A 27,221-nucleotide genomic window follows, 5' to 3' on the forward strand; every position below is an offset into this window, starting at 1 on the left:
CTCCAAGTCAGGTAGCGTACGTCTGCGTGTGAGCGCTTGCCAGCGTGCATGAGGCTGGTCAGGTCGGCAGGGGCCAGCTTCGGAGCATGGTACAGTAAATGTGGCAGGAAGATTACAGCAGCTTGAAGAGAGTGTGTGTTTGTGTGTGCGCGCACGTTTTTGTGTGAGAGAGAAAGAGATATTGCGGGATAGAGAGAGATAGAGACAGAAAGGCTGTGAGTGTGAGGCTGTGTACTATGTGGCAAAGAGCAGCAGTGGACACGCCAATCAGTCAGTGAGTGTGCGTGCGCGTGTGTTTGTGTGTAAGAGAGTAGAGTAGGGGGGCAGCTGGGTGCTGACTGCGAGGGAAAGGCACAGGAACAAGGGGTACAGACACAGAGCAGGTACTGAACACAGCTGAGGGGGGCAGAGAGGGAGTCGCTCCGACGGGAGCTGGTGCATCTCAGGACGAGGGAGTGCATCCGAGGCAGACAGAGAGCGTGTTGTGTGTGTGTGTGTGTATGTGTGTGTGTGTATGTGTGTGGAGGGTCAGGAGTGTACAGTGAGAGAAGTACAGTACTTACAGTCCAGCCTAAAGGAGTCTGAGATTGACAGGGAGAGTGGCAGACAACACTTTGCTCAGCGCAGCTTAGAAGCGCAAGAGGCAGCAGGGGCAGTTCACCAACTACGGTACGGCACAGCGCGGCGACAGCACGGTCCCGGGACACTAACGGCGCGGTAGACCATGGGCGGTCAGTGAGACGGTCAGACCGCAGGCGGAGGTCCGGACAGACGCAGCGGGCCGGGGGTGTCCGGCGCTCTCTCTCTCTCTCTCGCCCCCCCCCGGTGGATGCGGCCGTCGCCGGGTGAGGGGGGACGGTAGAGAGCCGACCGGGAGCCTGAGGGGACAGCGCCAGACCCAGCCAGCTTCCTGAGCCCGTGGATGCCTCCCGCGCTGAGCCATGGGGGAGTGGACCATCCTGGAGCGGCTGCTGGAGGCAGCAGTCCAGCAGCACTCCACCATGATTGGACGGTAAGGCCTCCTCTCTCCGCTGGGTTAACTGATCACAGGGCTTGGGGGGGTGGGGGGGGTGGCCTCCTCGTCCAAATTTCTGATTGAGCGCCGGCCTGGACGGTGTGTGTAATCCAGGCTGGCATGCCAAGGGAGCTGGGGGGGGGGGGGGGGGGTGCCATTGGCCAGGAGAGGCTCCAGCTGTCTCTGTTTAGGCCAGTGTGGGGACAGCAGGACCTTGTGTGATGCCGCCCCCTCCATCTCTCTCTCTCTCTCTCTCTCTCTCTCATTCTCAGAATGTGTAGGATGCCAACACATGTTTTGTCCAGCTGTGCTCTTCCACATCAAAAAAAGGAACCCTGTACCCTGGTCCTGCCATCAGTGTAGGGAGAAGCAAACAGCGAATAATCAGACAGATGTATCACCAGGGCATTAGGGCTAACTCACTGACAGCTTATGCATTTGTATCTGCCCACGGTGCAGATAGTTTTTTCTGCTTTGCTCTGACACACTGTGCTAACAGCCGTTGTAAATATGAGGTGTGGGGCACTGTGCAGGCTCATCATAATAACACTCCTGTCAAACACAATGAGGTGACACTTGCCTGAAGTAGTCGTTTACTCAGCTCCTGTGAAGTGCTCCGGCACTGGAACCGCGAGTGCTGACTGCCGTCTCGGGCTTTGGGAGATGATCATTGATTGGCTGAAGTGCCATTGTGGCTAAATGAAGGAGAACAGAAGTCAGCTCATGGGAGAGCGCAGGGAGGCATCTTAAATACCCATGGAAACGGAGGCAATGAAGGTGCTATATATGGAACATGCAATCAGCGTCTTATTACTTGGAAACCTTCACACCTACCTCACCTGGCTGTAACCAGCCTTCGCCATCGAGGGCTGCTTGCGTCGAATTTACGAGGTTTTTTCTCCCCACCAACAGGAATGTCTGAATGTACGCCACAGGCTGTGAGATGTGGATGTAGGTGGCCATTTCTTGTGGCTGTCCATTCAGTCGACCATGTTGGATGTAACAGTAGCAAATAGGATATTAAATCTATGTCTGTGGGTTCTGTCCTCTAATCTGAACATTTCTTCTTTTGCTACATGGAGAATCTCAGGGGTTTCTGAGAAGAAAAAAAGCAGAACAGTTAAAACACCAGTTGTTTGTTTTAGTTTTTTGTGTGTGGAGATTTTCTTGCAGAAGGGCTCTCTGAGTCCTGTGAAGAGTGGTGACTGGATTTCTTGGTAATGCATTTCTTGGTAAAGCGTGGGTAATGGGATGCAATGTCAGGCTGACTGCCATGACACTCATTGTGTCTTTTCAAAATGGAAATGCAGGCTGTTTTCCCTCAGTTCTCCTCATCATGAAACTTGGTGATTGGATTGAGAAATGCTGATGATAACGACCGCAAGGATGGTGGTGCATGCTGGGACCTCCCTGGGTGCAAATGGGAGAGTGCGTTTCCTGCATGTGTGTGCTGTGAAATAGGCAGAGTCTATAATGGTCTCATTCTGCTATATTCCGTCTTTATAATAATGTTTGTGCAGTGGGCATTGGTTACAATGGCTGTTTTCTATAAATAATGCATCTTTCCATACTTTCATGCAGCCTATGAATGTTTTAAGAACATACAAACTTGTTTGCTGTTGAATATATGCATATGTGTGTGTGTGTGTGTGCATGTGTTCGTGTGAAAATCCATTTTCTGAGAGCAAGCGTTTGTGTGTGTGTGTGTGTGTGTGTGTGTGTGCGTGTGTGTGAGCGTGTGTGTGATTGCGTACATGTGCCACACGCACACACACAGGCGATTATGCGAGCGGCCGCGTTTGATTTTGTACTCCGCAGAATGCACTGCTATGTTACCATCGTTATGTATGTGCTGGCCATATGCTCATACCCAGGGCTACATCCTGCGCGCCGCTATCATTAGCGCAGCCTTGCGAAGGCATGAGCGGCGCTGCGTGCTGCTCCTCGCCGTCTCCCTACTCTCTCTATGAATAGACCAGCCAGGGTGGACCTAGACGCTGCTATATTTACCCAAGACCCTGCGCTGATTCACACAAGCGTTCCTTTGGCCCACTGTCAAGGGCCAGACCTCGTGAAACGTGTGCACGCTCAGAGCGAGTGCCCGTCCGGCAGAGCGCCAGCACGTGCGACGGGAACAGGTGACGGCGCGTTTGATCGCGTCCAACTACATGACAGGAAGGGTTAAGTATTTGGATCAGTGCTTGCAGGTCTGGTTCTGAAAGCTCCCTCGGGTGGGCTGGGCCCCGTCAGACTGTCACCTGGCCCCACCGAGCATTTCAAAAGGCAACAATGTCTGATTGACGACGTTTCTTAATGGCAGTTTGGTCCTCCCAGTAAGCCAGCTGGCCTCCCCCAGCTAATGGACTGCTGCCAGTCTCTGTACAGGCTAAAACAGCGAGGGAGACAAGATGGGGATCACAGGAGGGAGCGTAAAGCAAAACTGCAACCAGTGTTTCCCCACGCGGAGTCCAACCACACGCCGCTCCGAGAATCTAGCCTCGGCGTGACAGCCACACATGTCTTGCCCAAACAGGGCTGGGTGTTTCAGCAAGGCTTGCTTTCCTGCGTTGAATTCACCAGGTCTAGATCCCACTCCCAGGCCCTGAATGGACTGAATTTATCAAGTCGAGATCCTACTTCCAGGTCCTGAATGGACTGAATTTATCAAGTCTGAATTTACAAAGTCTAGATCCCACTCCCAGGCCCTGAATGGACTGAATTTATCAAGTCTAGATCCTACTCCCAGGTCCTGAATGGATTGAATTTATCAAGTCTGAATTTGCCTAGTCTACCTCTTGCTCCCAGGCCCTGAACGGACTGAATTTACAAAGTCCAGATCCCACTCCCAGGCCCTGAACGGGCGTGTGTTATGAATGATGCCTCCGCAGTCATTCATACCCTACTTCAGCTGCCTGAATTAGCCATGCGTGTGTGACAGAGGAGGACGTTACGCACAGATTGATGGACAGATAGAGGTCCACTCCTCAGCATCCGAGTGCCATGTCTTTCTTGCCGTGTTGCTTGCCGAGGAGTGCGTGGACATTGTGAAAACAAAATGATCAACATTGCCTGAGAAGTAACAGCAAGCAATTATCACTGTGTCCTTCACACTTGCTTTGGTCATTTGTCTGCATTTAAATGCAGTTTAAATATTCAGCTCCTATGTATAGTAAATATACAACTCAGCCTTGCACTGCATCGCAATGCAGCACATTTCATTCATATATTCAAATGTCTTTTCCATTGGTGCGATTGCCTCCGTGATATTCATTCCAAACTGATGGGCAAAAGAGGTCAATTCAAATCGCGGGCATTAAGGCCATGCTGAACATAGAGTCCAGGGAAGAGATCCCATTAGCGCAAAGTTGTTCACCTCAACCAACCCTCCACTTCCTCCCCGTAAAATATCACAGAATTGTAAGATCAGAGCGGAAAGGTAGAGATGGTGGGGAGAGATGTCAGTCATAGTAAACCGGTCAGACAATACACCTCATCTGTAACTGAGTCCCTTATCAAAGGAAACATCAGCTGCTTGTTCAGTGAAATCTGACAGCTGGATTCAGATGGGACGCCCAAAGCAGCACGTTGTGTCACCCTAACCCTATATTTTGGAGAGAGTGCAGGTCTGTGTAGATGGTCATTTAGGACTTGAACGAACTCACTCAGGGAGCACACGGATGCAGAAAGCTGCGCTCTGCTTCCAGAGGACAACAGTGCTGACCCACTCTGCAAGACGTACGTGTCGATCCGCTCCACGTGTCCGCAGGTGTGTCGTGCCATCCGATAGGTCCTCCGATCACGATCCGCGGAGGAAGCTCGCGTATGTGCGTGCAAGAAACACTCCCGCGCACGCCGACAACTGTCAACTCGTCAGGCGAAATTGTGTAAATCGTTTCTGGCAATTAGTCAGCGTACTCTCAGTTGGGCTTTGATTGATGGCTTTGTTTTTTGCTAGCCTAAGGGGAGGGACATTTATAGGATCAAGACAGAATTCTCTGCACTGAAAAAAGCAAGCATGAAAAAAACAGGATCCCAGGCTTTCTGACCATGCCTCTGCATGACAGATGAAAGGAATAATCTGGATGGAGAGAAAACAATCTGGTTGTGACATGCAGGGAGGCGGTCAGCGGTGCTGCTGGGATGAGAGCCGTGGCACAGCCAGATGGTGCTGCTGTGGTACAGAGCATCTTCAGACCTGGGCTTGGTGTTTCACCTGCAGAAGCGCAGCCCCCGTATATGCTTATGTATGAGAAATATTTACACTTCCCTCCGTGTGCTATTTATTTGTTTGTCTGTGTGTGTGAGAGAGAGAAGGGGAGGCCAATATGTGTGTGTACTCATGCGCCTGTGTGTGTGCTTGTGCATGTGTGTGGGCATATGTCCCTGTACAGGCATGTGGGTGCGTGTGGGCATGTGCGTGTGCGCGTGTGTGTGTGTGTGTGCATGTGCGCATGTGTGCGTGCGTGCGTACGTGCGCACACGTGCATGTGTGTGTGTGTGTGTGCGTGTGTGTGTGTGTGCGTGTGTGCATGTGTGCATGTGTGCGTGTGTGTGTGTGTGTGTGTGTGTGTGTGTGTGTGTGTGTGTGTGTGTGCATGTGTGCATGTGTGATTGTGTGTGTGTGCATGTGTGTGCGTGTGCATGTGTGCATGTGTGTGTGCATGTGTGTATGCGTGTGTGTGTGTGTGTGTGTGTGCATGTGTGCATGTGTGCATGTGTGATTGTGTGTGTGTGCATGTGTGCCTGCGTGCGTGTGCATGTGTGCATGTGTGCATGTGTGCATGTGTGTGTGCGTGTGTGTGTGTGTGTGTGTGTGTGTCCATCCATGCTCTTTGATCTCTCTCTGCTCCCCCAGCCCTGCGCTGCTACCCCCTGCACTCTGGGCATACTAAAATAACTGGGCAAGCTAAAATTAAAGTGTGTCAAGCCTCTGCTTTGCTCCTTCTTGGACAGTGAAGACAGCAGGAGGGGGAACCCTGGAGACCCCCTGCCCTTCCAGCCACTGGCTAACAGTACAGAACAGTACTGCACACGCCGTGGGGCACACCAGAGCTCATGGCTGTGCCCCGGCCATCCGGGAGCCCACACTGACTCAACTGGAGCGTGTGCTAGATTTGGGGTAGAGAACCTCTTTTTTCCCATGCAGACAGCTGCATGTACATTCCATACATGCTCATTCGCAATCAATCCCTTCGCCATATCATCAATCGGTCAATCAAATTTGATGTGAGACAGCCAAATAGCTTGATAAAGGAAACGCGAGCATCTCAACGGAACAATGAAAATCATAGTAGAATTTAACTCAGGCTGCAATGACATTTGGCAGGAAAGAAATCACACAGCAGAAGCAGAGGCATGTGATCTAAGGCAGACGGGTGTCCTAGCGGAACTCAGTTATGTTGCACTCATGTTTGAGGGAACAAAAAAATTGAAACGAAAAAAAAAAAAACAGGTACAATCCAGTTAAAATTTTCCCTTGGGTCCCTTAATGGCAACAGACGATGAACTGCAAGAGCAAATTTACTCTGTCATAAGGGTGGAGGTGGCGGGGCAATGTAAGCAGTGGTGTGTTGGGAGGAGGTTAAGCAGCTGTGAAGAGGAGCTGATGTTAGACACTACAGCACTTGCTCACATAAGTAGATGCACTTCACACTAGATGCACTCCAGACTATAGGCAGAGTGACAAGAGTATCCAGAGTGTATGAATGGCCCATCATTAAAATACTTATGTTCCTAAACCCTTTCATTGCCCCCCCCTGTCACATAGGGTGAGAATGAATGCTCTCCTCTGTGGGGGGTTTTGGGCTGCCCCTGCCCATGAACACCCAGACAGAGACATTCCCCACCTCCTCTGAGCACCTCTCCATATTTGCAGACACCTTGGACTTCCGTGTGTGTCTGTCTGAGGGTGCAAGACAGTCACTGGTGTCCATCGTCCCAGTGAAACCATCCATTTCTGCTTCTACGAATGAGGAGGTCCCCTTGGGTCCCGTGGGATTGGCACATGGTCACCACCTTGGTGCCACAACATTCCTTCTTGAATATTTGTATTAGTAGCACTTATCAGTTTTTTATGTGCTGCCGTTGTTACTTTTTAACTCTCTGAAATTAGTTTTTATGGAAAACATAACAGAACACAGGAATACATGAGTGGAGTGTTGGATCCCACCCAGCCTGGCTGTGGGAGCAGCCCAGGATATGAACAATAGCCATGGGCCTGAGGACCCTTACATGGCGGATCTGACTGGTTACCTAAGAGAGATAATTCCAGAGGTGGGCTGGCCGGGGCAGTTAGACGGTGTGTTCAGAGGCCGCTAATGACTGTTCCGTACAGGAGGCTTAAACGGGTTAAAAATGAACTTGATTAGCGCAGGGAAGGGATGACTAACCCAGGAAAAGGATCTTAGTTATGGAAACACGACCTTGCATCACCACAGTACCCTCGTCTGTGCAGCCGCTTATCTCACCTGCTAAGTCACGGGTCTCAGGGGGGATCAAAAGACACAAGGTGAGCAGTGATAGTGGCCACGCTGTCCTTAGGACCTCAGGACTTTAGAGCTAAGCCAATTTAAAGAAGAGTAATTATAAAGTATTTACTAAGGGAGGTTTTTGGGTGGAGATGTTTACTTATTTGGGGACGTTTTAGGTGACATGACAGCATGCGTCTATACGCAAAGTCTGCTGTCTCGCAGAGAGGGTGAAAACAGCAGTGACGGAGGTGCCGGTAGCATTCTGTGTGAGAGTGTGGCTGAGCCAGTCTTTCATCAGCTCTTTTGCTCACTGAAGTTCCCCTAATAAATTCTTCTGTGGCAGGTTGCCATCTCTCCTCCACCTTCGTCCCTGTGCCCTCTTTCTCCTTCACCCTCTCCATCTCCCTCTTTCTCCCTCTGTCATCTTCCTCCCATTTATCTCCTTTGAATCATCCCTCCATCTCCCCCTGTCCCCCCCCCCCCCATTCTTTCTCACGCTCTCCCACTGTCTGTGGACTCATACCCCCCTTGCTGTCACTCTCTCACCCTGCACCTCTGTCTGAGACTCTCGAGTCACACACGCGCGCTTGCACACACCTGTCAGAATCACCGCCTCCCCGCTGACACCGCGTCTATGCCGAGCGCTGAGATCTGAGATCCCGCAGGCGAGAACACCAAACCGCAGCTCAAATCCCTGCTGGTGGCGAAAGGCGCAGAGACGTGTTGATGAATCATTTCCTTCCATCTGAGCCGCAGCGGCACTGGCGTCTCGGCTGTAATGGGGATGAGAGAGGCCCTGGGGGCGAGAGCTGGGAGACGAGCAGGAAGAGAGACAGGGGGGACAGGAAGGCAGGAGCTGGGAGACCGGGGAAGAGCTGGGGAGTAAGAGGGAGAGAGAGAGAGAGAGAGAGACGGGGGACAGGAAGGCTAGAAGTGAGAGACTGATGGAGAGCGGGAGAAGGGAAGGAGAAAGGTTGTAATCTGGGGTGACATTTTCAGAGAGGGGTATTTAATAAGCAGTAAACAGCAAAGCGCTCAGCTCTGGCGGCAGAGAGTACATTGTCACATGTTACTGGCACTGACTCACAGTAGTGGGGTGTACTCACGAGCACGCACAAGCACACACAAGCACACTGTGGCACACACACATTTGCGCATGCACGCATTGTACACGCGTGCCTGGTCTCACTGGGATCCACTGCCGTTAAGAGAGAGATAAGAAATTATGAGATGTGGAAGTCCAGCCTCACTCTCACTCTCCAGGTGGAGCTACAGAGGCTCCCTCAGGAGAGAAATACAAAGAAAGGCACCGAGAAAGAGATAAAAAGACACAACAACGCTGCTATAGCATCCCAGTGAAAAAGGTATGAACAGACAGAGAGGATGAAAAACAATCTTTAGCTGTGGTTTAGGGTTTGGATTTGTGCTTTTTATCTTTTGGTTTTTGGTTTCTAGTTTTAGCTTTAGCTTTTGTTTTAGGCCAAACAACAGAGACAGACAGAGATGGACAGAGAGAGGCAGTGAGAGAGAGAGAGAGGGATTATGCGGGGTCAAAACATTCTGAGGAGCCTAAGTCTGACAGCCAGTCCATGTGCAGCCTTGTGCTGCTGAAATAATCACACAACAAAATGTATTTTCCCGTCTAGATCTGGGTCCCAGCTTTCTCTTCATAAACTCTGCATGACCTAACAGGCTTTTTGCTGCCTCCAGAGCTCTTTACTACTTTAGGGTTTTAGTTGGACCTTCCATGTACTTCGAATATTTGAGTAGTCACACTTTGGGTCTGACAACTCATCACTGAAATTCTATAACCCCCCCCCAACCACCTGCCAACAGAGATACAAATACTCCTGGCATCCCAGCACACCTCTATTACCTACACACACCACAGCAGAGTGGTTAAAGCTCCCTCATATGCCTCATTCATACACACACACACCTGCTTTGTACCTTGTTCCAGCACAAAATGACACAGAAGAATACACATCAGTCCAGGTGAGGGGCCACCAGCCTCTCAGTTTAACATGGAACTGAAATGACCATTTCTTTACTTGTAACAATAATGCAAATACTCATAACAGCACTAAAGTGGACAGTGATGGGTTGATTTGTGCGCTCTCCAACTGCCTCTGAATATGATCCTTACCCTATACATAGATGTCTCAGCGTGTGTGTAGTGCTGGCCGGCGAGAATACATGGCTGTGTGTTTGTGTGTGTTTGTGTGCATGCGTGTGTGTGGGAAGCAAGACAGGCACCATGGGCTGTTCCCTGGGCATGCAAGTCAGTGTGATTTCTGTGTGGATTGGCATGGGCTAGATTCCATGGATCTCTCAGGAGTAGCTAATGTTATTTTCCCAAGCAACAAAAAAATGAAGTTAAAATTAGCATCAGTTTACAGCAGATGCTGCACAGATCACTGATCTTTTTATATGAATGGGGAAACTTTATTCTTGGTGTCCACTATCAGATAACACACACGTGTACATACACACATGCGCACACACAGTGACACCGTGACACACAGTTACAGCCATCTCTGCAGTCATGTGGTAATGAGCGGTAGCCATAGATACCAGCGTAAAAAAGAGCCTCATTAGTGTAACCTCCTGCAGGAGGGCAAAAGTGTGTGAGGGAGAGAGAGAAAGAGAGAGATAGGTAGAGGGAGAAAAAGACAGAGAGAGGGAGAGATAGAGCAAAAGAAAATGCAGTAAAAGATAGAGGAAAAAAGAGAAACAAAGAGGATCGTCGCTTCCTGGCCCCTGGCTGTACCTGTCTGCCAGAACCCCCCCCACACACACACCCCCACACAGCACACCACCTGGGGGCTACCGTTCTACTAACACGCATCACAACAAAGACAAAACAAAGCAAATAAATAATGCAAAAGAATGCTATACGGAGCAAATAAACGCTAATGAAACAATGAGATAAATACTGGGAGCATGCCAGGTCTCTGTAGTAGCAGTATTATTAACATCGCATTACGTTATTTGCTTAGCAGACGCTTCAATCCAGGGCGACTTATTTAGCTTACATATCATCCATTTATAGGACTGGATATTTTACTGCAGCAATTCAGGTTAAGTACCTTGCTTAAGGGCACAACGGCAATGCTCCAAATGGGAACTGAACCAGTAACTTCTGTCTTACAAGCCCTACTCCTTAACAGCGCGGTAGTATATCCACTGCTCTCGTGCACGGGCTCGGAAATGACCTCCGTTGCTGGATGGTGCACAGCTTCCAGCAACAGACATTTAGTCCGTGGAGTCAGAGGACCCCGGTCTCAAACGGGGGTCCACAGTGATGAAGTCACCCTCATCAAAGGGCCCACAGTGCAAACGAGCCTCTTTGGGTGAAGCATTAAGGCAGATGCACTAATAGTGGAGTTAATAACAGAGGTAAGAGCAGAGTAGCATTAGAAGAACAGTGGAATTACAGTGGAATTACAGCAGGATTTCATCCTCTTTAATAAGTGCCTGCAGAAAGTGCAGAACACTGCTTAAGTAGTTAAAATGTTAAAATGGAGAAATACTAATTCAGACATGCAAAAATATGCACGTTAGCATCTTACCTGTATGCACACAAGCGTCCATGTATTATATATATATCTGACACTGCCATGGCCTTGATGTGTTTATATTCATTTTAGAGTGTGGGATCACAGCTTGTGTGTTGTGTCAGTGTGAGTATTTCTGTGAGTTCAGTGTGTACGTATGGGCGTGTCCATATATGTGTGTGGCGTGTATGTTGCATGAAGAGTGTGTTCATATGTGTATGTGGTTTCTCAGTGTGCGTGCTGTTCTATATATACGTGTGTGGTATCAATGCATGTGTTTTGTGTGTGTGTTTTGATACATGTGTCTGGTTTCGGAGTGTGCACGTGCATGTGTGCCTGTGGTCTCAGCATGTGTTGTGGTGTAGACAGATGGTTGGTGTCAGTGTGTGCATTTGTGTGTATGTGGTTTCAGTGTGTATGTGTAGTTTCATTATGCACACTTAGCACGGTCCAGCCCCATCACCTGTGGCTGCACCTGCTATTGGGATCATTCAGAAAAGCGCTGGAATAAGTACTGCAAAAAACACAGCCAAACGGTCACAGTATCAGCAAACCAATTACACAATCAACTTTACAGATACACAGACAAAGAGGGATACGTAAGCACAGGCACGCATACATACACACACACCACAGAATACTCAAACATGTCTACCAAGTTACTATATTTAAGCACATGCACAAAGACATATGTTGTACTGCCAAAATATACACATACATTTGCACACGTTCGCAAAAAATTCATAACCTCAGCGCATTGTGTGAAAACGATGAAGCGCACAGTACGAGACACACAGTGACACATGACACGCACAGGTTGTTTTCAGTGCTGGCAAGCATTTCTCGCAACACAGTCCACATACACCTGCTGCTGAACTCATATCATGTACCAGCTGTGAGATCTTACATGACACACACCCACATGCGCATACACACCCACACACACACACACCCGAATACACAAATGCAACCCTCCCCACCCAAGAGTAATCTAATGAACCACAGGAAGAAATGGTTGTGTTTGCCTGCTGTAATTTCCCACTGTACTGTAGGACACCCTGTCCAGTTCACACCACTGTACTGCCTGAACCCACTCATAAGAGAAGCAGGGCAGTGAATTGCTCCTGAGGTTCTGATGGCAGAGATGAATTATGCAGCACCAGAGGCATACAAACACACATACCCTCATACACAGGTATAGATACACCCACTTACACTCTCAGATGGCAGGGAAACACACACACTTGGATATGAACATAAATACGCATACATATTTGTGCAATAGCTACAGTGCAATGAGAATGAACTATTTATGGAAATGATCCTCTGACTACAGACAGTCATTAAGACTTTTTAACTGTTAACACTCATTAAAAAAAAAACAATAATGAAAGGAATGACTCATGAAAATGTTGACTAATTCCTGAATGAGAGACTGACTCAGCGCGTGTGGGTGTCTGTAGTGCTGGCTGGAGAGGCGCGCTTGTGCGGGCCGACAGAGAAAGGCGCCGCGGGCTCACTGCGGGCTCGCCCCGGGCGTCCCAGCGAGCGGGATTTCGGCTGGGCTCCGCATGGGCACGAGTCCATGGCCCGGGATTGCCCAGAACATCAGAATTAATCTGGATTACTTCCCCACCCCTCCCTCCTTCCCGCTCCATGTCCTGGTCCTGCTCTTTTCTCTGTCCTCCTCTCTCCTCGATGGCTCCGGAGTCTGTCTCCACAAATCACCAATACCCAGACAGCATGCCTATACAGGTCTGCTCCCACACTGCTGCCGGGTTTATGCGCGAAACCAACAGACATGGACGTATTAAACGCGGATTAATCATGGCTTTTTAGTCTTGCGCTGCGCAAACATCCATCCATTTAAATAGCTGAACTGCATTACCATAAACCGTAATGGATACAGGCTGTTTGCTTGCAACTTGGGGAGTAAATGGATTTAAGTTCTTCATGTAAGCACATGTATGGAGGTCAGGTCAACAAGCTGAGAAAACAAATGGGATAAAGGCACTGTTCGTACAGCGTCTTACGTAAGGCTGAGAAAAGGGGACAGCGGCACGGACTCCTGTCTAATACCAGTGGGAAGACCACGTTTCCAGACAAAGACACATAAGGAGATGGACAGAGAGAGCAATGAAGTCTGACTCGAGACTGAGTCTGATATGAGCAATGCTGATGACACAAACCCACACAACACACAGAGGCACACAGCGATGAGCACACAGAGACTAACACATAAACACACACATACCCAATCCCTTACACTACACATGTACAAACACAGCTTTCGCACACATACACACAAAAGGACAGTCCACACACACACATATACGAACATGCACGTACAGACAGACACAAGCACGCACAAAATCCCTTAACACACAAGCACACATGCACAGACAGCACATGCACCAACAGTCATGCACGTGTGCGCACACAAAGTCAGGGCACACTTCTTAGTCAGATGGGAGCTTAGACCTCATCCACAGCCCTGCGTGTAGCACTAAGAGGAAGGCGGAGACATTCTGCCACTGGAGAGTGCTGGAAAGGACAGCCTCGCTCTGGTCCCTCTCCACTCCTTCTGTCACCAAATTTAATGTCACGACGGCGACACCAGGCCCATAGCGCTCCAGTGGAGCTAATTCCCTCCCATGACATCATACCGCAGATATTCAACACACTGACCAGATACTCAGCTCCATTTTCTTGCCATTACAAGTTCCATCTCACATGTTATTGAGGCTGTAAGGGATGCGATTTGCTGACTTGCTGTGACTGTTAGTGAGGGGCACATGGTGGGAAATTAACTTCTGTAGCTGGTGCAACATAGACAAAGACAACAACACACAGAGGATGGAGGGAACATTGGAGCTAAATATCTGCTTAGAGTATAGACTGTCTGTGATCAAGCCCTGCTGCTGTTTCAGGAGAGTAAGTACACCGAGCCTGGGGAGTACACACAGGAGGCGAGTCAGTGCCATTAGCTTAACAGCTCAGCTAAAGGGCTGTGATTCTCCCCCTCCCTGAAGACAGAGAGAGATGGCTCAGATAATGCTACTTCACAGGGCGACAGACAGCAGTGAGAGCAAGGTGCATGATGGGAGCTTGGCTGACATATGAACACCAAGAAAAGGTGTGTGCGGGGAGGGGGTGGGCGAACTGAGAAATGTGTGTGTTTGGCTTTGTGAGCCAATACTGGCAAATGAAATTCAAACAGACGTGTCTCCACATACTATGGCAGCGCACACAGAAATTCCCTGACGTGCCCACAGGCCGGCACGCATATCAAGCGGCACATACAGACCGGACAGATAAACACACGTGCAGTCACTCTTCAGCACACACCGTCACACACCAGAGCAGACACACACGCACAATCGTGGTGTGTAGAGCTGATGTTGTACACCAGTGTAAAAGACACTCACAATGATAGCCTGTAGTGCTACCATTGCTCTCTGCTCTCAGCTTTTCCTCTCCCTCCATCCCTTTGTCTGGCTCCTTGTCTCCATTAACCTCCTCTCCTACTCTCTCCTATTCTTTCTCTCCTTCTTCTGTCTCTTTCTCCCTCTCCCAATCCCCCTCCATTGCCTTTATCCCTATATTTATCAAGACTTACATCCTCTACATTCCACAGTACAGCTCTACAGAGCACGTTCTTACAGTAAAGGGGTACCTAACCAACCCCATTCCCAATGTAGGTAATATTGTTCGCCACTTTTCACTTGAACACTCACCACACATTACCAAGTCCTGGAGGCAAAAGCCACACAGGCGATGAGTGTATGATCAGGTGGCCAGACTGAGGCTAAGAGCAAAAGATTGTCAATGCAGACCGTTTAAATTGTTTGGATGCTTGGACCAGTGTAATGTCTTGTCCAAAAGAAGGCTCCGCCCACAACACAACATTCTGGGATTCCATGGGCCAAACCAACACCATATCCATTGGTGATTTGTTTTTCCTTTGAAAGATTGTACGGCGTGTGGACACCCAATCCTGCACTTCCGTAAATAGATTTCTCCATGTGCTGTGGCACTCCCCACAGCCACATTGTCACAGATCGAAAAATAAAAAAAAAAAACAAAGCAAGACCTCGTAGCACAACCCGCAAAACACCCTCACATGCTCTCACTCCCTCTCCCTCCCTCTCACTCTCCCCCTCAAACACTGTGCGGGGATGCTTAAGGATTGCAGTTGCCGTGGTAACTGGCAATGGGAGATGGGCGTGAGGGAGATGGAGTGAGGCCGGGGGGTGGGGGGGCGTGGCGGGGCATGGATAGAACGTCTAAAGAAACACAACCCCCCCACCCCCACCATCCACCGATTGACACCTCGCCTAAGGGATTACAAAATTGCACCCATGAATTATTGATACAACCGTTATGTGCTGAGCACAAACAGTGACATTAATAGGAGTACTACTGGTGGAAGCACAATGGTGATTTATTTTGACTGGCATTTATGTGGTTTTAATAGATATTTAACAGTGAGCTGTAAATTGTGGGCATGTTTCATTTCACATTGGTGGAATGGGGGACATCTACCTACAAATTAAACGAAGCTGTTCATTTCTCCAGATGTTTGCTGACTGTCGATTACCGTTATCTGATGGAGAATATAAAACGAGAAATAAACTGTGCTTGTTCCCCCAATAAAACACATAATCACAATAAATGTTCCATTGGCTGCATTTTTTATTGGAAAACACAGTTTGTGTAATAAAATGCAAACAGTTTTTTGTGGTCGTGGTTGTTGTTGTCAGTGGTAGTGAATTTTTGTTAATTTGTTACAAACAAACAGCTTGTTTGTGCACTGAGCCAGCCCAACTGAGATTCTCAGTTGGCGTGTGGCATTTTGTGCAATTCTCAAAAGCGAATTATTTAACGCTAGACATGTTCTCTCCACATGGACTGTGAGAAACCCTATGAAAAAGATAAAAAAACAACAACTAATCTCTTTATTTGGACTTCATTCTGTTACACTGCCAGACGGAGTGAGAGAGACAGAGAGAGATGGAGAGAGCGACAGAGATATAGAGAGAGGTCAGGAAGGGAGAGGGTTCGAGCTGAGGGATAAGAGAGAGATGGAAAGAGACCGAGAGAGAGAGGGAAAGAAGAGATTGGGGGGTTGTGGGCACAGATAATGCCATCGAATAGCTTTAGATTTAAAAAAAAATACTAATGCAAGAATGGCTCCATTGGCCCTGGTGCAGATTAAGGTTGTGGGTTGCGTGTGGAAGCCATTATATAATTTATTCTTTCTGATGAGATTTTCTTTTTTTTGCATTGGCTTTTTTTAATTTAAGGAAAATCACTCCACTGCATGTTTGGTGTGTTTTTATATCCCTAGTACAAATTCTTCTGTAAGAGTAATTTGATGTTTTTCAGGTTCACCTATGGGTTTGCGCGTAGCTTTAGCCAGAGCTTTTCCTAGTGCTTTGTCACGTGAGTGCAATTAACAGAAACATATCCACCACGGCAGGAGTGCATTAGCTGTGTTTCGCCTCTGCCAAGCTGCCACTGTCGGTGGGTAGAATTTAGCCAGCCTATACGTTCTGCGAAAAGCATTTTTTTGGACTGTTAAGTATGGGGATTTGAGGTTTATGGGAATTGGCACTGACCTTGGCTCAGATTAAATGCAACCTTTGACCCAGCAGCTGCATGCTGATAAAGCCATTCCGATTGGTGCGTTCCATCTGAGATAGATTCAGATCCAATCTAATTTAATTTAGCATAGCACCTCCTGCAATGGAATTGTTTCAAAATGGCTTATGCAGTGCATCATGGGAAAAAAAAAACGATTGCAGAATAATAACCAACAGCAATGCCAATCTGAACACTACTGTGTCCATACCATTGCCTTTCAATGAGACACCACAAATATTTACATCTATTTTTAGCATGCACAAAAAGCAATGGAGCAAAGAGGTGATTTAATATCATTTTCATGAAACCCTTGAACCACCCTATAATCTACAATAAATTACTGCATCGGTATATTTCCCAGAGCCTTTCAATGATGTTCAGTCACTTGTAGTCTCCATAAGGTTGATGGGGTTGATTATGCTTTGTCTAAAAGTCCTGGACTTGTAAATGTCACAGTCAATTGTGTCTAAAACAGAAATAGGTGTGAAATCTAAGGTACTACTGCAATTCAGGTTATCAGGGGTTGTAAGTTTAGGTTTCGAACAGTGGAACACTGGGGTTTTCATGTGCACAGGGATGAAAGTGGAGTGCATGTATGTGTGTGTGGGTGAGTGTGTGAATGCGAACACACATGCACATGTGGGTGTGTGTATTCTCTTGTGGTGACTTATAAATTAATATGTGTTCCTGTGTGTGCGGGTGTGTGTGTCTGTGCATGTGTTATCATGTGTATCTGTGTAGTCCTGCCTTCACTTCAAAGACTTGCAGGGGCCGGTGGGAAAGCCGTGCCTCCTCCTGTTCTTTAAAAATGAATGAAGCCAGCAGGCAGGTTGGGTTGACTTCAGGACGGGATGGGGGGGTACAATGGTTTCCCTCTCCCTCTCTGTCCCAGAGCGTCCAGCACCCTCCCAGACAGCCGACACACTTTCCAGACATCACGCCACAACTTTCTGGAGTCAGCTCATGGAGATGCTCCCAAGGAAAACAGACACTCTCCCACACACCCATGTACACACACACACACTCACACACCCTCACATACACGCACATAAAAATGCATGGGTGCATGCATCGGTAATGCAACCTTGAGTCACCTACTCCCTTCTCATTGTACTTGTAGCCTGAATAATGTAAAAGCACTGATTCTGCTCACCAGCCCCTCCGCCGATAACTGTAAATAGAATAAATTTGCACCAGAGAGCTATCTATAGAGCGCGGCTTCTCAGCACATCTCTGTCAGCACCCCGCTGCCGTAGTACGCATCATCACACAGAGAGGCACGCATTTTACACACACACACACACACACGCATGCACACAAGTGGTTGCAAACATGCTCATGCATGCATATTGCATGCAAGGGTGGAACTCCCAGGGTACACGCTCACTCTCGGAGAAAGAAAAGGGGGACATGAAAAACTGGATGACAGACAAAATAACCTCAGCATCGATTGAGAGCAAGGTTCACCAAGTTAAATGGGTTGGTGGCTGTGAAGATGCTTAAATTAGAAGGGGAAGAAAAACTGCCCTTCGGAAGTGGCAAGATTATGGTACAATTGTAAAATTCTGATTTATTTTCTGTTAAAAAATGCTCTGCTTTGAAGGAATAAAAATCACGCATGAATTGTTAACATACTTGGAATATCCATATATTTTTCATGGTGCAGACAAGTATAAAGTATGCAGACAAGGTGTGTTTGACCTTTTTTATTTCCTCAAACTGTTGTTGTGCTCTGCCAGTGCTTCACAGATGTACAAAAACTAAGCTGGAACATTTTTCCCTCCTCTCCTTACTCTTCTTTCCCTCTCCCATGTTTCTTATCTTTTCTTCTAATTTCCATGATCCATCTGTTTTTTTCCTACCATCCTTCTGATATCTGACATCATTGCATCCTCTCTTCGTCCCTCTCTGTGCTCCGCCCCACACCCCGCCCACGCCAGGATCCTGCTGACGGTGGTGGTGATCTTCCGCATCCTGATCGTGGCCATCGTGGGTGAGACAGTGTACGAGGACGAGCAGACCATGTTCATCTGCAACACCATGCAGCCGGGCTGCAACCAGGCCTGCTACGACAAGGCCTTCCCCATCTCGCACATCCGCTACTGGGTCTTCCAGATCATCCTGGTGTGCACGCCCAGCCTGTGCTTCATCACCTACTCGGTGCACCAGTCGGCCAAGCAGCGCGACCGCCGCTACTCCTTCCTCTACCCGCTTCTGGAGAAGGACTACGGGCGCGGCGAGGGCACCCGCAAGATCCGCAACATCAACGGCATCCTGGTGCACAACCCCGAGAGCGGCGGCAAGGAGGAGCCCGACTGCCTGGAGGTGAAGGAGATCCCCAACGCCCCTCGCGGGCTCACGCACGCCAAGAGCGCTAAGGTGCGGCGGCAGGAGGGCATCTCCCGCTTCTACATCATCCAGGTGGTGTTCCGCAACGCCCTGGAGATCGGCTTCCTGGCCGGCCAGTACTTCCTGTACGGCTTCAATGTGCCGGGCATCTTCGAGTGCGACCGCTACCCCTGCGTCAAGGAGGTGGAGTGCTACGTGTCGCGGCCCACCGAGAAGACGGTCTTCCTGGTCTTCATGTTCGCCGTGAGCGGCATCTGCGTGGTGCTCAACCTGGCCGAGCTCAACCACCTTGGGTGGCGCAAGATCAAGACGGCCATCCGCGGCGTGCAGGCCCGCCGGAAGTCCATCTGCGAGGTGCGCAAGAAGGACCTGTCGCACCTGTCGCAGGCGCCCAACCTGGGCAGGACCCAGTCCAGCGAATCCGCCTATGTTTGACACGGGTTTCGCCCAATCATAGGAAGGGAGGGACTAAGTTTTGCCCTATCATAGGAAGGGAGGAGGGACTCAGAGTTTTGAGGAAGTCCCTGTCTCTGGGCAGGACTAAATGCAGGGGCAGGGGCTTTTGCCTTTTTGCCTCCATTTTGTTTCCAGGTTCTTGCCCTTCAGGGTTATCCACTTGATGGGCTTAGAGGAACCTTGTGGAAATTGTTTTTAAAAAGCAGAATTTTTTTACAGTTACGCAGCTAAGGGCTTTACAGAAGACCCTTTGTGGGAGGCAGTTTTGGGGTTTCAGGGAGAGCTGCAGTAAGGTTTTGTTTTTAGCTCTGGGGTCATCTTTAACCCTGGGCAATGGCCAGAAGAAACACTTCTTTAAATGCCACAGGCACCAGCTGGTGAGTGTCTCTCTCTCAGTGTGCTAGGAGAACTGAGAGTGAAGTTCTCCTGCCCTGGGCTTTGAAAGAAAATGCAAAAAAATGGTTTTCATTTTCTAATCAAAACTATGTCAGAAAGACCAGGTGGTTAGGCACTTTTATTTCAGAGGAACACCACAGTAGAGTCACAGTCCCAGATCGCTTCAAAAGTGTCTGTGCCACATCTAAACCCATCATTTTATCTCCTGGCTTACATCACAGTCGTTTGCACTGCCACTAAAATGATAATGGATCGCATTCAAATAGGCAGAAGTGGAAATTTAAACCGTCTTTTTGGCTCACCGTCTTTTTTTTTCTGTTGTCTCCCTCCGTTACCTGCACTTTAAAGCAGGATTGAACAGAGGAAATGTCTTTTCTTCTCTCTCCCTCTCATCCTCTGCCTCAGCTTGGAATAACAAAGAATCCCAGAGAAAAGGTGCAAAAAACAAAGCAAACTATACCTCAGTACAGACTGTGCTCCAGAACAACCAGCATCAGCCCCCCCCAACACACACACACACACACACATAAACCTCCCCTGCCAATGTTTCCCCTGCTTTCCTCTCTCCCTCTCTCTCCCTAGTGGCAGAGTGAGTGTGCCTGATCTGAGTGAAAGAGTGTATGTGAACTCCCATCAGCCCTTTCTGACAAACACAGTGGGGAGAGAAACAGAACATTTCAAATTTCATTTTTTCTTTATTACCATATCACCCAAATGGTTTTCTTTTGTGAAAAGAGTTGGTGCCATCCATTTAAATTACTGTATATCATTTATTACTTCATTTAAAGAATATATAAAGTTAGAATTATTTATCAGGGGGTTGGGGGGGGGGGGGTTCCGGGGGTTGGGATGGGGAGAGGGTGGGACTGTGGAATCACAAGGGAGGGATTTGGGGTTTCAGAGTGTGTAAATTAACTGTGTTTTATTTGTTTGTAAAAGCTTTCGTTCCCTGATGGAAATGAATTTATATGGCAAAAATGATGTGATTTTGTAAGGAATTTGAACCAGGCATGTTTACGAAGCACTATTAAGAGTGGACAGATTGTTTCATAAAGTGTAATTTCTTAAAAAAAGGAGATAAAGCAACTATGATTTATTTATTTATTTATTTATTTGCATCCTCCTCCTGTGATGTGTATTAATCAGCATGTATTAAAAAAAAAATAATAATTATATATGGAAATGAGTGTAGTACCCTGCCATGATGACATGGGGACAGTGACCAGCAGAGGGATCACATATTGGGAGAGGCTCCGTAGTGCCAGCAATAAAAACACACAAAGTGAAGCCAGAAAAAACAGACAAATAAATAAATAAATAAACCAAGAAACAAGGAAAAAAAGCTTCAGCATTTCTGCAATAAGTAATTGCACTGTAACGAGACAGAGAGGGACCCTAAAGCACAATTGCCTTTTACCAGGAGATGAGACCAGAAAGGGGATCTGTACCATGACAGGGCTCCACACATGAGTGTGTGTGTGTGTGTGGGGGGGGGTTTGGATACCTTGCCATCGCCTCAGTCCTGCAGACAGCGAGCGCTGTGCGCTGCTTCTGACATGTCATGAACTCGCTCTCCCTCCAGATCTCTGACATGGGCGGCATCATTAACGCACAGCTTTGTGGTGCAGAGGTGAAGGGTACAACTGGGAGAGCAACTTGTGAACCCTGAGAGTGCGCGCGTGTGTGTATGTGCGCGGGCGGGTTTCCTGCCGTGCCCTTGCAGCCAAAGCCACTACTCGCAAAAACCGCTTCTTTTTAGTGGGTGGTGATGAGGCTGTGTGTACACTGCCCTTCAGGAGAAGCGGCAGGGCTCGACTAACGTCCCTCTCTTCAGAGACGACTATGAGCCCCACTGAAGCGAAAGTGCTTGCGCTTGCATATTCCTGTGCATCTTCCTTCCCATCTGCATGTGAGCGCATGGAGCAAGCTCCTGCCGTGACGAGCACGATGATGCGGGGCATCAGTCAGCGCGCTGCACGCACGCACAGACACACACACACACACACCGCTCACAATGCGTGCCGATCCTCTGAGCACTGCAGAGAGAGACAGGGGGGAGCAAACAGAGACCCATGCCTGGTTTATTTTGTTTTGACATATGTACTGCCTCACAGAGCCACAGGTCCAAAGCTGCTGGAGTTGGCGGTGACATCAGGCTGACATCAAGCAGGCCGCAAAAGGATTTTTTATTTGGGGGAAGGTGGGCGGGGAGCTCAGCCAGGCTGATAGCTGATGGAGAACAGAAACATGTCCCCCTCCGCTCCCTCCACCACCCCCCCCCCCATTTCCAGTTCACACCCCAAACCTCCACCAAATGGAAATGACAAAAACGGACAGAACGATCACAACAGCCAAACAAACTGCCTCCAGACGCAGTTTGTGCGGCATTAAACCGCTCATGCGCCACACATTTGTTTGATTGGAGGGGGAAAAAATGACATCCATAAACCAAATGAAGAAATAAATAAAACCGAGTCCTGACACCGCCCAGCACTGAAGCCTCCTAAACGAAATCTACTGCTTATTCACCCAGCGGACGCACAGGCAGTCCATTAACAACAAAGAAGGCATTTTACCCAAAACGGACACAAACTGAATGAACTATTGACCCCAGAGCTAATCATCGATCACATGCTCTCTCCTCGGCTTCTATTGATTTTCATTTCCTTTTCCAGCTTTTTTTAAACACAGAAGCATCTCACAACAGGGCAGACATACTGACACAAGACAGGGAAGCCTGAAAAGGAGAAGACAGGAAAATGAATTAGGAGAGGAAAACAGAATAAAGCAGTGAGAGATTGAGTGGACCAGGGCTTGGCTGAGGAAAATTGAATCACAACAGCACAACAGTCACTTGACCTTGTCACCCTCATATATAACACCTTAATTGAAGTCTAAAACTGAACACCATTTCTTTCATATGTGTGAAGAGCAACAGGACTTATGGACATAAGGATTGTTTTTACTTCCATCTCTCTGATGGCAGCTTATTGCTCCCTCTTGCAGGGAATTACAAAATGGGGGGTGTGAACAGCGATTAGCTTGCGGGTCAAGGTTTTGATTTGCTCTGGGATTCTATCCAGTTTTCAGCTGTGGGGATAAGGCTCTCTCATCATCTGCAGGCCAAGCAGCAGAAAGGCATATTGGGACCACACCTACTCCAGGCAGGGCCCTCTTCACCGCTCTCTCACCAAGACTTTCATTTTCCCTGGGGGGGGCTCCAGCTATCAATATGTTCCCCTGAGCCATCGGTGTTTCAGGTATTGATTATCCAGCCTTTCAAGAGTGGTGTTAGTAAGTCGGGAACTGATGCTCTAATTGGTTTGCTTCCAGAAAGAGCTGAGCCGATGGCTGAGTAGGAGATGGGGAATGTCTACACCCCCCTAGTTTCCCAAACTTGGCATGATTTATCCTGCTCCCTCTCTCTCTCTCTCTTCATCGAACTGGTCTCGTCGATGGTAGGGGTACTGACTTACAGAAGAGAGCTTGCACGGTTGCGGACGCCTCCTGTTCTCTAACCCCTGTCAAACAGTGTCTTTTTCCTTCTGTATTTTATGATGATAGGTCTAATGTGAAAAAAATTATGCAATGTCGTATTTCATTTCTCTTGGTTTATGGTTTCCGTTTTTTTTTTTTCTGTGTTGTTACTTTTCCGTTGGGTGTCATTGTACAGTGCTGTGACGGACTGACGTGGGGGAAAGCGGTGCATTAAGAGACACATTGCAAGGCAAGTTGGGATAGCGAGTGAAACCGAAAGCTGGTGTAGGAGCTACGCGCTTCCTCCCAGGCCTATGTGTATTATGCAACTTTAAAATGAGGGTTATTTAAGGGTTACTTACGATTTGAAAAAAAAGCGAAAAAAAAAAAGAAAAAAAACAGCAATTGCATGGGATGTGGTCAGGGAAAAGCATGATTATTGTTGTTAGTTTGTAAATCAAAAACCCAGAGAGGGTGGTTTTGTTTCGGGAGTCTCCGTCCCACCCGTTGGAAAAAGGAAGGAGCAGCGGGGTCTGGATGGCATTACCCACAGTCACGGAGCTTTAGTGGAACACACTCCACTGAGAGCCAGGCTTCCCCCTCCAATCCTCGATTGCCTAACTGTTTAAATAAGCCTGATCCCTTCAGCTTCATGGTCAATTAATTAAATAATCAAATGCGAATTACATAGCCGGAGAGCAGGTTAGCCTCTCAGCCTCGCGTTTGGAATGCAGAGCGCGGCACTGCGCTGTCTCCTCTTGCTCTGTTTGCAGAGTATCTGTCAGCGGAGAGATGGGGGATATGGGAAAAATGCAGATGAGCATATCTGCGTGCGCTGTGATCGCATCGCTAACCGTCTCGGGAATCCTGCATTCTGAAATTGGCCTTTGATCTTACTCTCACACGAATGCTAAAGCCATACCCTCACACCCCTACAGATTGCTCAGAGATCGGTATTTTATGACATCCTTCTGATGTCCATTGATTTTTTTTTACACCGTTCACACCAAAATATGGCATATTAAAGCAGTCTTCATGCAGACTGAATTAAAAGCAAAAACCAGGAATACATTTAGTATTGACCATAATTGATTATATGTATGCACCTTTTCCAAATTCCTGTCATTTTTTACAAGGGGGTGTTTGTATTATTGCTGTAATAACTCTCTACAAACGAGTGCCTGGAACCTGTCCTAAAGCAGCCACGGCCACAGACACAGTCATTCACAGAGATGCACAGACACATGCATACATGCTGGCACTGATGTGGACGGTCTCCCTAAACGTAGGATCTGTTGGGTAATGCGAGTAATACTGCATTGTGCAGTGCGTGCAGTAAACCGCCACCCAGCATTGCAGCAGCGCTCAATCTTAATCCCCTCACCCTGACACAGCTAGTCGTTACAGCGCTGGACAGGGGCTGACCCCCACTGCCATTTTTCTCATATCCTCACACAGCCTCCTGGCCCACTCCAGACTCCTGACTGCTCTGCCTCTAAAAGCCATTGGCCTCTCTGCAACCCATCTCCAACGATCCCCTCATGGGTCCCTGCATGCTGTTGCCGTGATTAATGTGTCGCCGGATGTGAAGAAGATGGGGGTTTGTGTTGTGGTTTTGAAGGGTCATGGCACGCCGTGGCTCTGGGTGCTCTCCGCGGTAGTAGGGAGGAACCGCCAGACTGCCAACAGACTCAGGGACCTTGGCGCTCGCTCAAGATTAGCGGGAAGGGAATCTGCCCTGAGAAAGCTCTCGCGCACGTTCTCCACAGCCCTCCGCTTAAACCCCCACCAGCTCTGTGTGTAATCAATAAATCCCTACAATTCACCTCTTACTTCTGCACTCTTACCAGGGCTGGACATATGCGGCCCAGCAGTTAGAACCAAAGGGAGGATAATCTAACGAGAGCTTAGGGGAACGGTTCCAGGGGCCCACGCTGTGATGTCACGTAATGCCATTTCAACGGGGGTTTTAAGCGGGCGGATTGGTAGGACTCAGTCAAACCAGCGACCCACCCCAACCCCCCACACCCCACCTCAGATCACGTTTTCACAGGATACAAAACAAAGCAACAGATGAAAAGCCATGAACCGGAGCAGGGGAAGGGAAAAGGGTGAAAACGTCAATGGCGCCACGTCGACCTTCGCGAGCTACCTGCTCCTTAGAGCAGCAAACAGCATGCCATCTGCGGACTTGAGAAAGCGCGGTCTGGTGGTGTGATTGGAGGAGCAGGACGGAGGGGCCCCCGGGGTGTGGGGGGGGCAGGGAGGTGTGGAGATGGTGAGGGCGGGGCCGGTGGGAGCAGCGGGTGGAATAATGAGGATGCACACCCATGCGGGCACACATCTGGCAGCGCCCCGAGCGATACAGCTGCCCCCCCCCCCCCCCCCCCGCCGCACTCCACTGCGTATGACGACCCACCAATTGTCATGGCAACAAACCCAGCCTGCCCTCCCACCCGCTCCGGACCAGAGCTCTCCTGCATGGGATTTGTGAGACTTTTTTTGTAAATTGCAGCATGATCTCCTCTAACAAATGAACGTGCTGCTGTGGGTTTTGCCATGTTTTGTTTTACTGAAGGTCACAATTTACCACAGATAAAGTCCGCAAAGCTGAAAAAATGTCTGGTAATGCTTCCCTATACTTCCCAGGGTAAATCTTTCCGACTATTCTCAAATTCAGTAGCCCATACATAAGATCCCCATATAAATTACACAATGTACCCGTGGACTGACACTGAGCGTAACAAAAACATTATGTAACTATTATTATGGCTTTGTAATATTTCACAGAACTGTATCTACAATGTACATTATTAGCATTTAGCAGATGCTCTTATCCAGAGCGACTTACATAGGTTACAGTTTTTTACAATGTTATCCATTTATACAGCTGAATATTTAATGAGGCAAGTGGGGGTTAAGTACCTTGCCCAATGGTACAGCAGCAATGCCCCAGTGGGGAATAAAACTGGCAACCTTTTGGTTATGAGTCCTGCTCTTTAACCACTATGCTACACTGCTGCCCAGAAAAAGTAACTCATTCCCATACCGGGAGTCGAACCCGGGCCGCCTGGGTGAAAACCAGGAATCCTAACCGCTAGACCATATGGGAACTTAGTTTATTTATGTTTATGTTGCTACTATGTTGAAATACTTTATTTCCAATCCACTCTGCCTTTTATGGTATCCAGTCATTTTATCAGTGGAACTTATGTATGGGCTGAGACTGTGAGAGTAAGGTCCAGATTCTAAGGGGCCAGGGAGATATCAATACATTAAAATTAAGAACAAAGGTTCAATTTTTTGTGTCAGTTTTAGCAAGGAACCCTCTAAACCTAAGCTGGGGAACATCCCTGTACCAATCAGCTTTCTGAAGCATATGTAGAGTGCACTGTGCTTGGGAGTCATTTAAGAGGACAGGCATATGCCTCTTAAACAGCCCTTACCCCGAGACTAGAACACAATGGAAACAGCGCTGGGCTTTGATGCTGATGTCCCCTGGCACAGAATCCCTCATTAAGACAGCCTGAGTGATGTGTTTGGATGGTTTGAGTTTGACGCAGCCCCCCGACCTGCCCCCGAGCCCGCGCTCCCCGTCAGCGCCGAGGCCTCTGCGGTCAAAGTCAAAGAGCCAGGTGCGCCCGGAAGGCTCGGCTTAGGGACTCTTGTCACGTTCCCCCGCTCCATCTGTGACCCGGCTCAACGTCCCTGCTTAATTTCAGCGGCCCGTTATTTACTCGCTGAAGGACTGGTTTCTCACAGCTCTGACAGTAGTATAAATACAAGATTAGAATTCAGCGCACCTCAGCTCAGCTCAGCTCAGAAACACGTCCCGTAGTTGAGCCAACGTCCCTG

At 48.4% G+C, this 27,221-nt stretch overlaps 1 protein-coding gene and 1 non-coding gene across 2 annotated transcripts; one reads left to right on the forward strand and one right to left on the reverse strand.

Moving 5' to 3' along the window:
• Positions 1–898: 898 nt before the first annotated feature.
• LOC118783359 (gap junction delta-2 protein) lies at positions 899–19,472 on the forward strand. The gene is made up of 2 exons (XM_036537187.1): positions 899–1,012; positions 18,629–19,472. The coding sequence occupies exons 1-2, from the start codon at positions 942–944 to the stop codon at positions 19,470–19,472; spliced, it is 915 nt and encodes a 304-aa protein (XP_036393080.1). The 5' UTR covers positions 899–941.
• Positions 19,473–26,406: 6,934 nt separating this feature from the next.
• On the reverse strand, positions 26,407–26,478 carry trnae-uuc. Its single transcript has one exon. It is a non-coding gene; the product is annotated as a tRNA-Glu (tRNA).
• Between the last annotated feature and the right edge of the window lie 743 nt (positions 26,479–27,221).

The sequence above is a fragment of the Megalops cyprinoides genome, chromosome 9 (assembly GCF_013368585.1).
Source record: "Megalops cyprinoides isolate fMegCyp1 chromosome 9, fMegCyp1.pri, whole genome shotgun sequence".
Lineage (NCBI taxonomy): Eukaryota > Metazoa > Chordata > Actinopteri > Elopiformes > Megalopidae > Megalops > Megalops cyprinoides.

Excerpts from the sequence above, each read along its gene's own strand:
- LOC118783359 (XM_036537187.1), top strand. The coding sequence starts at position 942 with ATGGGGGAGTGGACCATCCTGGAGCGGCTGCTGGAGGCAGCAGTCCAG. Across the intron at positions 1,013-18,628 it reads CACTCCACCATGATTGGACG|GATCCTGCTGACGGTGGTGG; the intron begins GTAAGGCCTCCT and ends CGCCCACGCCAG.